A 14,713-nucleotide genomic window follows, 5' to 3' on the forward strand; every position below is an offset into this window, starting at 1 on the left:
AGTAATAAAGGCTGAATGTGAGATCTGTCTCTCCCAGTAATAAAGGCTGAATGTGAGATCTGTCTCTCCCAGGAATAACAGCTGAATGTGAGATTTGTCTATCTCTCAGGATAAAGGCTGAATGTGAGATCTGTCTCTCCCAGGAATAAAGGCTGAATGTGAGATCTGTCTCTCCCAGTAATAAAGGCTGAATGTGAGATCTGTCTCTCCCAGGAATAACAGCTGAATGTGAGATTTGTCTATCTCTCAGGATAAAGGCTGAATGTGAGATCTGTCTCTCCCAGGAATAAAGGCTGAATGTGAGATTTGTCTATCTCTCAGGATAAAGGCTGAATAAGAGATCTGTCTCTCCCAGGAATAAAGGCTGAAAGTGAGATTTGTCTATCTCTCAGGATAAAGGCTGAATGTGAGATCTGTGTCTCTCCCAGGAATAAAGGCTGAATGTGAGATCTATCTTTATCAGGATAAAGGATGAATGTGAGATCTGTCTCTCCCAGGAATAAAGGCTGAATGTGAGATTTGTCTATCTCTCAGGAATAAAGGCTGAATGTGAGATTTGTCTATCTCTCAGGAATAAAGGCTGAATGTGAGATTTATGTCTCTCCCAGGAATAAAGGCTGAATATGAGATCTGTGTATCTCCCAGTAATATAGGCTGGATGTGAAATCTGTGTCACTCCCATGAATATAGACTGAATGTGAGGTCTGTGTGTCTCCCAGAAATAATGATTGAATATGAGATCTGTGTCTCCCAGGAATAAAGGCTTAATGTGAGATCTGTATCTCTCAGGAATAAAGGCTGAATTTGAGATCTGTCTTTCCCAGGAATAAAAGCTGAATGTGAGATCTGTCTCTCCCAGGAATAAAGGCTGAATATGAGATCTGTCTCTCCCAGGAATAAAGGCTGAATATGAGATCTGTATCTCTCAGGAATAAAGGCTGAATGTGAGATTTGTGTCTCTCCCAGGAATAAAGGCTGAATGTGAGATCTATCTCTCCCAGGAATAAAGGCTGAATGTGAGATCTGTGTCCTTCCCAGTAATATATAATTAATGTTAGATTTGTGTCTCTCCCAGTAATATAGGCTGAATGTGAGATCTGTGTTCTCTCTCTAATATATGCTGATCTTTGTGCATCCAGGGTGCTGCTATCTTCACTAACAAACAGCCCAGCTTCTATTCTGCACATATTTCTGTTTTATATGTTTTCCTTGTTGACTATTGCCTGTTTTCTTTCTTCACTCCCCAAAACACTTTCTCCCTCTCCACTGCAGATCTGTGTACAACCCTCTCCCTTCTTCCACCTCTTACACTGACAGAAGGCAGTGGAGGGCAGAAAGGCAGAAAGAGCTGTCAGTAGCAGGAGCTGTGTTGGATTTGTAACAATTTTGTAAATCACTCAGCTAGATAAAGGACTTACAGACACATTACAGTTGCAAAATGCAGGGAATTTATTTTTTTTTTTTTTAAGGAAAACTATTTAGACATTTCTTAACTTTGCATGTAGGAAGAAAATGACCAATACAGAAAAAATTCTGTGCCAGGATGTATGAGGGTTTTATGGTTTTGGAAAACTCTTTTATCCAAGCTGCAGTTTATTTGAAAAACAAACAAATTGTGCTTTACTCACCCTACCCAGGTCTGGTGCTGAGCTTCCACCATTGCTCCCGGTGTCTGTTATTATCTGCAGCGTTGAGGTCATGTCCACAACTGAGCCCAGCAGTTGAGCTCACTGATTGGATTCAACACGGTCGACATGATGATAACGCCACAGGAAATAACCGATACAGGATGCAGTGGAGGAAATTTAGAGATGGACCTGAGAAGGGTGAAAAAGACATTTATTTTTTTTTTTAAATCAAACTGTACACAGAAGACAAGGATTTTCCGATTTTAGAAACTTTTGGTTCCAAAGTCTTCATTCCTTTTAGTTAATGGTACCTCTATCCTGAAGGTCACGTTAACACTCTATGGCTCTGAGGGAGAGAGTGATCCCCATCATTTGGATGATCCAGATGGAGTTGTTTTTGAACGTGGAGGCTCGGATGTTTTCTTGATGACAACTTTATTGCCTCTTGGAGAAGTGCAACGTATAAGACTTTGGCATGACAACTCCGGAGATAAGCCTTCATGGTAAGTATGAACTTTGTAAAATGGTGCTGGCACACACGGAATTGGGGAAGGTCCAGCGTGGGGGCGAAACACACAAAAAAAGTGGTTCACCAACAACAAACGGGACACTTAAACAAAGGTGGGCCATGGAGCTTGGGAAAGGGATGTTGGGCCACCTCCTGCACTCACCTGCAATTGCACCCTGCACTCTTAAGGCTACTTTACACACTGCGATATCGGTCCCGATATCGCTAGTGTGGGTATCCGCCCCCATCTGTTGCGCGACACGGGCAAATCGCTGCCCGTGCCGCAAAACATCGCCCAGAGCCGTCACACATACTTACCTGTCCGGCGACGTCGCTGTGACCGGCGAACCGCCTCCTTTCTAAGGGGGCGGTCCGTGCGGCGTCACAGCGACGTCACTGAAGCGTCACTGAACCGCCGCCCAATAGCAGCGGAGGGGCGGAGATGAGCGGGACGTAACATCCCGCCCACCTCCTTCCTTCTGCATAGCAGCAGGGAGGCAGGTAAGGGGAGCTTCCTCGTTCCTGCAGCATCATACGCAGCGATGTGTGCTGCCGCAGGAACTAGGAACAACTTCGTTACTGCTGCAGTAACGATTTTTAAGAATGAACCCCCATGTCGCCGATTAGCGATTTTGCACGTTTTTGCAACGATGCAAAATCGCTTATCGGTGTCACACGCAACGGCATCGCTAATGCGGCCGGATGTGCGTCACAAATTCCGTGACCCCAACGACTCCGCATTAGTGATGTCGCAGCGTGTAAAGCCCCCTTTAGTCAGTCCCTATACAGATTCCGCACCTGACACCGAGCAGGATACCTGAAGCCCTGTAGTAGCCCTGGATAGTGAGCTGGCAGGTGAGGATCGCTAGTCTCACCACTGCACTAATACATTCAAAGGGGAAAGTATGACAGACAGGGGAAACAACAAAGGATCAATCCCATCTGCTTCCTGCAGTACACCGCTTCACTGCAACAAGGTCTCCAGCAGCTCCTTCCACCTCGAGGCCTAGTTACAGAATGGATCAGAATAACCGGCCCCCTCTACTGGGAGATGTGACCCTATAAAGGGGAAGGGAGTGTTCACTAACCGGAAGCACCAGGAGTCAGAAGCTGCTAGAAAGTAAAACTGATATTAACCCTTTCAGCACTGAAGGAAAAGGAATATGTTTAATGTGAGGAGTCTCAGATGTCAAAGAGAGACTCTGGCCCAGATCCTGTCACAAGTCTCTAACAGCAGAGAGATGGCCGTGACAGGTGCCCATAATTACAATGCGACAGGCTGACTATTTAGTACGTCATCATCTTTGTCTTTACAGGTATGTGAACAGAGTGTTAGTACACGATGTGGAGACGGATCAGCGGTGGTGCTTCCTGTGCAATTCCTGGCTTTCCGTTGAGGTTGGAGATTGTGTGTTGGATATGGAGTTCAGTGCCGCTACCGAGGAAGATATGAAGCAGTTTAGGTAACACCTTAGAGGAGGAAAGTAGCTAAACTTTTGGGAGAATTTTAGGCCCTTTAATTCTGAGCAGATTGCTGGTTGCCCAAGTCCTGATCCCCCACTGGAGCGCTCAGTAGACCTCTTTAAAGTGTGCAGGTTCCTGCCTGAGCCTGCACACACACAGCAGAGCTCTCTGAGAATAAGATTGAACCACATACTAAATAAAACTATGTAAGATTTCTATATATATTTCACAGCTTCCTTACATTTTGTTTTCAGCAATCTATTCTTCATGAAGACGTCCAAAGGATTCCGAGATGGGCACATCTGGTACTCGGTGTTCAGTCGCTCCCCCAGGAGTCCTTTCACTCGGGTGCAGAGAGTCTCCTGCTGCTTCTCCATGCTGCTGTGCACCATGTTGACCAGTATTATGTTTTGGGGGGTGCCCACGGACCCTACAGAACAAAAGATGGACTTAGGTAATAACTGTATATAGTGTATGACGACAGATTTCCGCTATACTGTCACATTACTAGTAGTTTATTATCTGTAATCACAGGTAAGATTGAATTCACGTGGCAGGAGGTGATGATCGGATTTGAGAGCTCCTTATTGATGTTCCCCATCAACCTCCTGATTGTCCAGATCTTTAGAAATGTCCGACCTAAACCAACAAACGAGTCTTCGGAAAAAACAGAGACAGATTGTACATCTCATACCAATAAGAAAGCTGCTTCACCAACTGTTTCCAGCTCCGCTCTTACCCCGGCCGCTATCTTGAAGGTACAGTCATTCCTATTTATATTACAGCTTTGCAGTAAACCGTTTGTGAGGGAAATACACTCCTTCTATGCCATTGGAACGCCAAATTAGTAAGATTTGTTTTACAAGCGCTTGGGAAATCATTACAGCACACACGCTTTGTGATGTACTGAAAATTTCTGCTTTATTACATCATGTGACCAGTTTATATAGTACCCCAAACAAAGAAATAACTTCTCAGAACTATGCACCAATAAGAGCCGCAGAGGTGTGTGTAGAAATGTGAAACTTCCCCACCCATCAGTGTTAGCTGAGCCCTATGACATCATTTAGTTATAAGACAAGATGGTTTCTATAAGAACAAAATGGATTGTATTCTCTCACACATTCAATGGTTTGGTACTCCATGGTAAACTACAGCGCCCTCAAGGACTTCAAAAGTGAACTATATATTTTTTTTTTAGGTGATTTTCTATTTTATTATTTTCTTACTGATTGATCAGATCATTAGTAACCCTGCAATACTATGCTGCATTAAGGTGCAGTCTACAATTCACACGCAACCATCCTGCACCTGTAGATAGGGATAAGTCCTGAGTGCGTTTGCAGTCTTGCATGCTCACATGACCTGTATGTGCTAAGATTTTCTCACATTAAAGATTGTCACCAATTCAGAAGTAGCCAGTTTTTGTTTTTATATTATTCCCGCTGCGCCTCTAAGTATTCTGGTTTTTGTTTCATTTAAATCTGCCATACGGTTCCGGAGGTATGGGATTCATTTTGTGCTAATTTTGAGAGTCTTTACTAAAGGGGGTGTGGCTTATAGGATCCTCAGGGGCATGTCTTTAGACCACTGCATAATTACCCTCTAAGCCCCGCCCCTTTGTAAACACCATAAATGAAAAATCCTTTATCTCTGGAACCATATGACGGATTTAAAAAAAAAAAAAAGCGATATACTCAGGAGAGCTAATTGGGATAACAGAAGACCAAAAAGTAGCCACTTTTGACATGGTCACAGGTCCTCTTTAACGTAAAGGGTAAAATGTACTGTCTGTAGCAAAAAGTGCAGCTCACACATCTGGTAACTCGGTGCAAGTCCATCCTATCAGGGGGGACCAAGGAAGTGGAAGAGTGCTTTCATTTGGCGGGCAAGGCTGACTTGATGGTGGCACAGGTAGTAGGAAAGTATGGTATAATCTGGGACAGATTGTGAAAGGACAGTGAGCTCCTTTGACACCTAGTTATAACCAGTCTCATCCCATCCCAGGGTTGTAGCGGTATGTCTGAGTGTGGTCCAGATAATACATTTGTACCCCACTTCTGTAGTGTTCCATCTGCTAAATAGCCAAATTCTCACAATAGCCATATTTTATGGAACTGCTCTTTAAGAAATTCCCTTTATATAGGTTACCTAAGACTAAGAATTTGTATCAGTGCCATCTCAACATTATAGGTATTGTGGTAACTCCTGAAGAAGCTGGATAGCATTGAAACATTTTGAATAAACCTCATGTTCTTCACCTGTGTGTCCTGGACTCATTTTTCCAGTTTAATTTTTCATCTCAATATTCTTGACAGTGTATATACAATTAAATAATATGGCCGGTTTCTCACATCTGATATGGTATCTGGATAGTGTTGAAACGCATCAAATAAACCTCATGTTCTTCACCTGTGTGTCCTGGACTAATTTTTCCGGTTTAATTCTTCATCTCAAGATTCTTGACAGTGTATATACCATTAAATAATATGGCTGGTTTCTCACATCTGATATGGTATCTCCTGAAGAAGCTGGATAGCGTCGAAACATTTTGAATAAACCTCATGTTCTTCACCTGTGTGTCCTGGACACATTTTTTCCGGTTTAATTTTTCATCTCAATATTTTTGACAGTGTATATATAATTAAAAAATATGGCCGGTTTCCCACATCTGACATTCATGGTTCAAAGTTTGGATCAAAAATATGGGAACTCCCTGAGGCCTCACATAAGGAGACCCTCAGGTGAATCTGTACATTACGGTCTGTACTTGCACCCGGTATTTTAGACATGTGAAACCGGCCTGACCCGATAAGAAATGTTTCTTCGGCGCTCCATTGGGAGACCCAGACGATTGGGTGTATAGCTACTGCCTCCGGAGGCCACACAAAGCATTACACTAAAAAGTGTAAGGCCCCTCCCCTTCTGGCTATACACCCCCCGTGGGATCACGGGCTGCTCAGTTTTCAAGCTTTGTGCGAAGGAGGTCAGACATCCACGCATAGCTCCACTGTTTAGTCAGCAGTAGCTGCTGACTATATCGGATGGAAGAAAAGAGGGCCCATGCAACGCCGGCAGCCATTCCTGCACGCAGTCTGAGCTGGAGAACGGACATAGCCCTGGGAGACCCAGACAGGGGATTCTGGCGACCACACACCCGCTGTTAAGCGGGCGGTAAGCAGCACCTAGGTGCTGACCCCACTAGTGCCACAGTGTTTGTTTTGTGTACTTTTGTCCCTGCAACATTCAGGTACTCTGTGTCCCCGTACAGACAGGCACAGACACACTCCAGCGTTGCTGGGTGTTCTAGTGCGCCGGGGACAGTAGCGCTGCGCGCTTGGGTTATACTCACTGCAGCTTAGCTGAGTGAGTTTATGTGTGGGGAACTACCGCGCCGGCCGCCACGGAGACTGCGGCGCGGCTGCGACTTGTGGTGCGCCGGGGACTTCGCGCCGACCGTGCTTTTACGACGGCAGCGCTTATAAATCTAGTCCCCGGCTTCTGCGGCCTAGTTACGTTTCGTTCCCGCCCCCAGCCCTGTCAGTCAGGGAAGGGGAGAGACGCTGTACAATAGTCAGCGCCGAGGGCTGGAGTCTTATTTACATACTCCAGCCCTCTCACTGGGCACAGTGGGACGCCAGTTTCCCGCTCTTTGTCTGCAGCACGCCCACGGCCCGCCCCTCTTCACAGGATGTACCTATATATTGCACTGTACGGTCGCTTCTTGGCTTATACCCCTATATTGCTCTGAGGAGACAACAGCATGTCATCCGCAAAAAGCAAGGGTGCCAAGGCACAGGCTTTCTATGCTGCTTGTACCGCATGTGAGGCTACTCTACCGGCAGGTTCCACTGACCCCCATTGTGTGCAATGTTCGGTCCCTGTGCCACTTCGTCAGCCGGAGTCTATGCTAGTAGTGGCCCAGGCAGAGACGCCTGTGAACCCTGCCCCGGTGACGGGGACAGAGTTTGCAGTTTTTGCTGATAAGATGTCTGTGACCATGACAAAAATTCTAGAAACTTTGCAGTCCAGGCCGGTCACTCAGACCATGGGCACTGCTGATTCAATGTTCCCCGGTCCCCCTCAGTTGGAACTAATCCGTGCTCCAAGGGGGTCCCAGGCATCACAGGCTGAAGGCTCTGACTCGGACGACAGTCCCAGGCAGCCTAAGCGAGCTCGCTGGGAGAGACCCTCGGCGTCATCACGCTGGTCAGGGTCTCAGCGAGAGGATTCTCTGTATGATGAGACAGAACTAGGTGATCAGGAGTCTAATCCTGAGACTGCTCTCAACCTGGATACCCCTGATGGTGACGCCATGGTGAATGATCTTATAGCGGCCATCAATAGACTGCTGGATATTTCTCCTCCAGCGGAGGAGGCAGCAGCACAGCAGGAGAAATTCCATTTCAGGTATCCCAAACGTAAATTGAGCTCTTTTCTGGACCACGCTGACTTCAGAGAGGCAGTCCAGAAACACCATGCTTATCCAGATAAGCGTTTCTCCAAAGGACGATCTACTTGTCAAGGCACCCTCTCAAGGAGCATGCCAACACAGCCTGAACGTGGCGCTGGAGACTCTCCAGACCTTCGGGTGGATCATCAACTTTTCAAAGTCAAACCTGTCACCGACCCAATCACTAACATATCTTGGCATGGAGTTTCATACTCTCTCAGCGGTAGTGAAGCTTCCGCTGGACAAGCAGCGGTCACTACAGACAGGGGTGCAGTCTCTCCTTCAAGGCCAGTCGCACCCCTTAAGACGCCTCATGCACTTCCTAGGGAAGATGGTGGCAGCAATGGAGGCAGTTCCGTTTGCGCAGTTTCATCTGCGCCCACTTCAATGGGACATTCTCCGCCAATGGGACAGGAAGTCGACGTCCTTGGACAGGAAAGTCTCCCTTTCCCAGACGGCCAAGGACTCTCTTCAGTGGTGGCTTCTTCCCACCTCATTATCACAAGGAAGGTCCTTCCTACCCCCATCCTGGGCGGTGGTCACGACAGACGCGAGCCTGTCAGGGTGGGGAGCAGTTTTTTCTCCACCACAGGGCTCAAGGTACGTGGACTCAGCAGGAGTCCACCCTTCAGATCAATGTTCTGGAAATCAGGGCAGTGTATCTTGCCCTACAAGCCTTCCAGCACTGGCTGGAAGGGAAGCAGATCCGAATTCAGTCGGACAACTCCACAGCGGTGGCATACATCAACCACCAAGGTGGGACACGCAGTCGGCAAGCCTTCCAGGAAGTCCGGCGGATTCTGATGTGGGTGGAAGCCACGGCCTCCACCATATCCGCAGTTCACATCCCCGGCGTAGAAAACTGGGAAGCAGACTTCCTCAGTCGCCAGGGCATGGACGCAGGGGAATGGTCCCTTCACCCGGACGTGTTTCAGGAAATCTGCCGCCGCTGGGGAGTGCCGGACGTCGACCTAATGGCGTCTCGGCACAACAACAAGGTCCCGACCTTCATGGCGAGGTCTCGCGATCAAAGAGCTCTGGCGGCAGACGCCTTGGTGCAAGATTGGTCGCAGTTCCAGCTTCCCTATGTGTTTCCCCCTCTGACACTCTTGCCCAGAGTGCTACGCCAGATCAGGTCCGATTGCCGCCGCAACTTACTCGTCGCCCCAGACTGGCTGAGGAGATCGTGGTACCCGGATCTGTGGCATCTCACGGTCGGCCAACCGTGGGCGCTACCAGACCGGCCAGACTTACTGTCACAAGGGCCGTTTTTCCATCTGAATTCTGCGGCCCTGAACCTGACTGTGTGGCCATTGAGTCCTGGATCCTAGCGTCTTCAGGATTATCTCAAGGGGTCGTGGCCACCATGAGACAGGCTAGGAAGCCCACGTCTGCTAAGATCTATCACAGAACGTGGAAGATTTTCTTATCCTGGTGCTCTGCACAAGGAGTGTCCCCCTGGCCATTTGCATTGCCTACTTTTCTTTCCTTCCTGCAATCTGGTTTGGAAAAAGGCTTAGCGCTCGGCTCCCTTAAAGGACAAGTCTCAGCGCTATCAGTATTTTTTCAGAAGCGTCTAGCACGACTTCCTCAGGTACGCACGTTCCTGCAGGGGGTTTGTCACATCGTCCCTCCATACAAACGGCCGTTAGATCCATGGGATCTGAACAGGGTACTGGTTGCTCTCCAGAAGCCGCCCTTCGAGCCTCTGAAGGAGGTGTCACTTTCTCGACTCTCACAGAAAGTGGCCTTTCTGGTAGCGGTCACGTCTCTTCGGAGAGTGTCTGAGCTAGCAGCGCTGTCATCCAAAGCTCCCTTCCTGGTGTTTCACCAGGACAAGGTAGTGCTGCGCCCGATTCAGGAATTTCTCCCTAAGGTGGTATCCTCTTTTCATCTCAATCAGGATATCTCCTTACCTTCCTTTTGTCCTCATCCAGTTCATCGGTATGAGAAGGATTTGCATTTGTTAGATCTGGTGAGAGCACTCAGAATCTACATCTCCCGCACGGCGCCCCTGCGCCGCTCGGATGCACTCTTTGTCCTTGTCGCTGGTAAGCGCAAAGGGTCGCAAGCTTCCAAATCCACCCTGGCTCGATGGATCAAGGAACCAATTCTTGAAGCCTACCGTTCTGCTGGGCTTCCGGTTCCATCAGGGCTGAAGGCCCATTCTACCAGAGCCGTGGGTGCGTCCTGGGCATTACGACACCAGGCTACGGCTCAACAGGTGTGCCAGGCGGCTACCTGGTCGAGCCTGCACACTTTCACCAAACATTATCAGGTGCATACCTACGCTTCGGCGGACGCCAGCCTAGGTAGAAGAGTCCTGCAGGCGGCAGTTGCCTCCTCGTAGGGGAGGGCTGTTTTGCAGCTCTAACTTGAGGTATTATTTTACCCACCCAGGGACTGCTTTTGGACGTCCCAATCGTCTGGGTCTCCCAATGGAGCGCCGAAGAAGAAGGGAATTTTGTTACTTACCGTAAATTCCTTTTCTTCTAGCTCCAATTGGGAGACCCAGCACCCGCCCTGTTTCCTTCGGGATTTTTGGTTTTTTCGGGTACACATGTTGTTCATGTTGAACGGTTTCAGTTCTCCGATGTTCTTCGGATTGAATTTGTTTAAACCAGTTATTGGCTTTCCTCCTTCTTGCTTTAGCACTAAAACTGAGCAGCCCGTGATCCCACGGGGGGTGTATAGCCAGAAGGGGAGGGGCCTTACACTTTTTAGTGTAATGCTTTGTGTGGCCTCCGGAGGCAGTAGCTATACACCCAATCGTCTGGGTCTCCCAATTGGAGCTAGAAGAAAAGGAATTTACGGTAAGTAACAAAATTCCCTTCTTTTCAACTATTATCTTTTGACAAGGAGATTTTCAAAGCAGAAGGTCAGAAGTGATTCTTATTCTTTATCTCAGAAGTAATATTGTACTGAAGAAGAACATCAGATAACTTACATTTACCTCTGTGCCTCACAGGACATTAGAAGAATTGCGAACGCCCTCTTTAAAGCCCAGAAGATCCCGTTACCCAGTATAGATGTTGGGAAGTCTGTGGACATCAATAACCTTTTATCTCTAGTAGAAGACATAATACTGAAGCAGAACCGAATTGGCCAAGAGTTTTACGACGATAGTAAGAAGGAGGCACGATCGCTGACCCTCAGCTTAGGCTCTGTAGACCTAGACGGTAAGTTGTCCAGAGCCATCACCGGGATATCCAGTATTTGGCCACTTACTAATCTCGTTCCTACACTTGGGATTTTTCAATCTGTATTTTATTTTTTCTAGATGAAATGAGAAGCCACACCCCAGAAAAAGGGTCTGGAGATCGACACCCCCGAGGAGATCACCACCGTTACCTCTACCTGCAGTTGCAGCATTTGGAGAAGAAGCTGGAGCTACTGGGACCTGTGGAGTTTCACAATCCACAAAGTTACGTCCAGGCTGTATCACAAGTCCAGCACATGAAGGACGTCTTGGAAAACCAGTTCTATGCTTCAGGGTCTGCGAGTGAAATGTGAGATCCAGATTCTCCCACCCATAGGGCACACTCTAACTCAAAACGTCTTTCTTTGGATTCTACTTTTTTTTTAAATGATTAATACATTCATATTCAAGTATTAGAATGTTATATTACACTATATTGAAGGTTTATGAAATTTTCCTTAGTTTCTAACCATGTAGTTATCATTGATGGAGTCCCTAATGTCATACATGGAGCGCTCACTGCTGGTGTTGTTGTTAAGGAGGCGAGCGAGAGTAGTGGACCCACTGGACCTTGGGGGGAACCCGGGCTTACCCTTTAGTGGGAGGGAATTAACTAAGCACCTACTTAGAGGCGGACGCCAGGCACCACTACCAGTGCAGTGACCGGGACTGTGACAGCTGACCCCGAGGGAGGGAGGCGGAGTCAGGTATAGACACAGGTGCAGGCAGGATGGCTGGGTTAGGCTAATACGGACAGGTATAGTCAGCATGGCAGGAACAAACAGGTATGGAAAGGCAGGTGCAGTTGACGTTCATGGGGATAACGGGAGCTGACAACTACTTAGCAGACAGACTAACTAACTAGAGATGTTGCACAGGCCCCTCCCCTAATGGGAGGGTGCCTTAAATACTTAGTGCCTCTCTGCCACAGGCTAAAACACATTTCTGGGAAATGGCATGTCGACTCTTTTAATAGGAGGGCCAGTGTGTGCGTGCCCTAAGCACACTCCAGGGACATCTGAGCCGTGCACACAGGCCCCGGGAGGGGGAGGAAAGGACAGCAACACTACAGTATATCAACATCTCAGCTGGTAAAATCAGGAGCATTTATGTCTCACCCCCAGGAGAACCTGGAAGCGAATGGGAGTACTCATTTTTAGACAGGATATACATAAAATCAGCCTTTTTCCAAAGTTGGCAATATAAGAATTTTCCAGGGTTATTTTTGAAAAATACAGGACCATCCCGGCACATTTGGGACTTTGCAAAATATTGCATCTAAGGATACAGATAAGTTTCAATCAATTTTATAGGAACTTGAGAAAATCTTGTTAAAGGGTTTGTGCTAGATCACCAGAGATCCAACCACTGATCCTGAAGAGTCCATTTAAAGGGGTCTTGAGAGTTCATCCACTTTTGGAACTTTTGGAAGTGTACAAACTCTATTTTATGTCAAGTCTTATATCCTATTTTGAGAGTATGTAATAATGTAATCATCTGCTATATACTTAACTGACCAGTATATCTTCTTTCGTGGTGTAGATGTTCCTCCATTGGGAGTCTCTCCGAGGACAAGAAGAAAAATGTCACCCGAGGTTTGCCGTGGTGGTTTGTCTTTATTGGATGGTTCCTCGTACTGGCTACTAGCGGTGTATCTGGATTCTTCACAATGTTGTACGGCTTACATTACGGCAAGGACAGTTCCATCAGGTGGCTCATTTCAATGGCCATCTCATTTTTCGAGAGTCTCTTTATCACGCAACCTTTAAAGGTGTGGCAGGACGTTCCCGCTTACAAACTATGCAGTAGAAGGAAGCAGTTAGTTCACACTTTGATGTGGTTATATTATTTATACTCAATATTTTACAGGTACTTGGTTTTGCAGCATTTTTTGCTCTAGTTTTAAAGAAGGTGGAACCAGAAGATGAGGAAGAAGCTACTATCAACAGTGATCTCTCAGCACCAGGTACCAAGAGAGCTCCAACGTAGTTCGGGCAAAAGAAAGTATGAGCACTTCGGGCAAAGAAAGTGTTATATACAAGATGTTCCGCCACATTCTTTGCATGATTGGGTGTCACTTAGTTGTGATTTTGCTGTAAGGAAACAGACTAATCGCAGACAGGTCACATGCAAGATACACAAAGTATATGGCGGCAAAGAGGATAGGGGATATTGTTGGATTTTTGGGCCAGTCCCTTTCCTGTCACAAGTCTCAACCTGGCCAAATTGATCATTATTAGATATCAGGGGGAATAACTTACTAACCACTGTTAGCCACTAGATTCCAGGAGGAATAACTTACTAACTACTGGTTATCCACTAGATTCCAAGAGGAATATCTTACTAACCACTTGTTATCCACTAGATGCCAGGGGGAATAATTTACTAACCACTGGTTATCCACTAGATTCCAAGAGGAATAACTTACTAACCAATGGTTATCCACTAGATTCCAGGAGGAATAACTTACTAACTACTGGTTATCCACTAGATGCCAGAGGGAATAACTTACTAACTACTGGTTATCTAATAGATGCCAGGGGGAATAACTTACTAACTACTGGTTATCCACTAGATGCCAGAGGGAATAACTTACTAACTACTGGTTATCTAATAGATGCCAGGGGGAATAATTTACTAACCACTGGTTATCCACTTGATTCCAAGAGGAATAACTTACTAACCACTGGTTATCCACTAGATTCCAAGAGTAATAACTTAATAACCACTGGTTATCCACTAGGTTCCAAGAGGAATAACTTACTAACCACTGGTTATCCACTAGATTCCAGGAGGAATAACTTACTAACCACTGGTTATCCACTAGATTCCAGGAGTAATAACTTACTAACTACTGGTTATCTAATAGATGCCAGGGGGAATAATTTACTAACCACTGGTTATCCACTAGATTCCAAGAGGAATAACTTACTAACCACTCGTTATCCACTGGATTCCAAGAGGTATAACTTACTAACCACTGGTTATCCACTAGGTTCCAAGAGGAATAATTTACTAACCACTGGTTATCCACTTGATTCCAGGAGGAATAACTTACTAGCCACTGGTTATCCACTAGATGCCAGAGGGAATAACTTACTAACTACTGGTTATCTAATAGATGCCAGGGGGAATAACTTACTAACCACTGGTTAAACACTAGATGCTAAAGGGAATAATTTACTAACCATTGGTTATGCACTAGATGCCACAGGGAATAGCTTAGTAACCATTGATTATCCACTAGGTGACAGGGAGAAAAACTTACTAACCACTGGTTATTCACTAGATGCCATGAGTGTATATATACGTTAATGCCAGCAGTACTGGGGATCATAAGGGTTCCCAGTAGTAGAGCCCCCAACAGTCATAAGATAGGGCATACCTTTAAATTCTTGAAATACCCCTTTAAGTGAATTGCTAGGATACTATGCGGATTCTCTGGGGCAAAGTTTACATTT

General features: G+C 46.5%; 1 protein-coding gene across 1 annotated transcript in view; it reads left to right on the plus strand.

The window, feature by feature from the left end:
* LOC142254388 (polycystin-1-like protein 2) overlaps positions 1-14,713 on the plus strand; it is an 89,872-nt gene that overhangs the window by 52,835 nt on the left and 22,324 nt on the right. Inside the window, exons 26-33 of the mRNA XM_075325430.1 lie at positions 1,953-2,131; positions 3,453-3,599; positions 3,855-4,054; positions 4,135-4,358; positions 11,022-11,232; positions 11,334-11,562; positions 12,795-13,023; positions 13,122-13,218. Of these exons, the coding sequence (XP_075181545.1) occupies positions 1,953-2,131; positions 3,453-3,599; positions 3,855-4,054; positions 4,135-4,358; positions 11,022-11,232; positions 11,334-11,562; positions 12,795-13,023; positions 13,122-13,218 (1,516 nt within the window). The remainder of the gene's footprint in view (positions 1-1,952; positions 2,132-3,452; positions 3,600-3,854; positions 4,055-4,134; positions 4,359-11,021; positions 11,233-11,333; positions 11,563-12,794; positions 13,024-13,121; positions 13,219-14,713) is intronic.

Source organism: Anomaloglossus baeobatrachus, chromosome 10 (assembly GCF_048569485.1).
Source record: "Anomaloglossus baeobatrachus isolate aAnoBae1 chromosome 10, aAnoBae1.hap1, whole genome shotgun sequence".
In the NCBI taxonomy this organism is placed as follows: Eukaryota; Metazoa; Chordata; class Amphibia; order Anura; family Aromobatidae; genus Anomaloglossus; species Anomaloglossus baeobatrachus.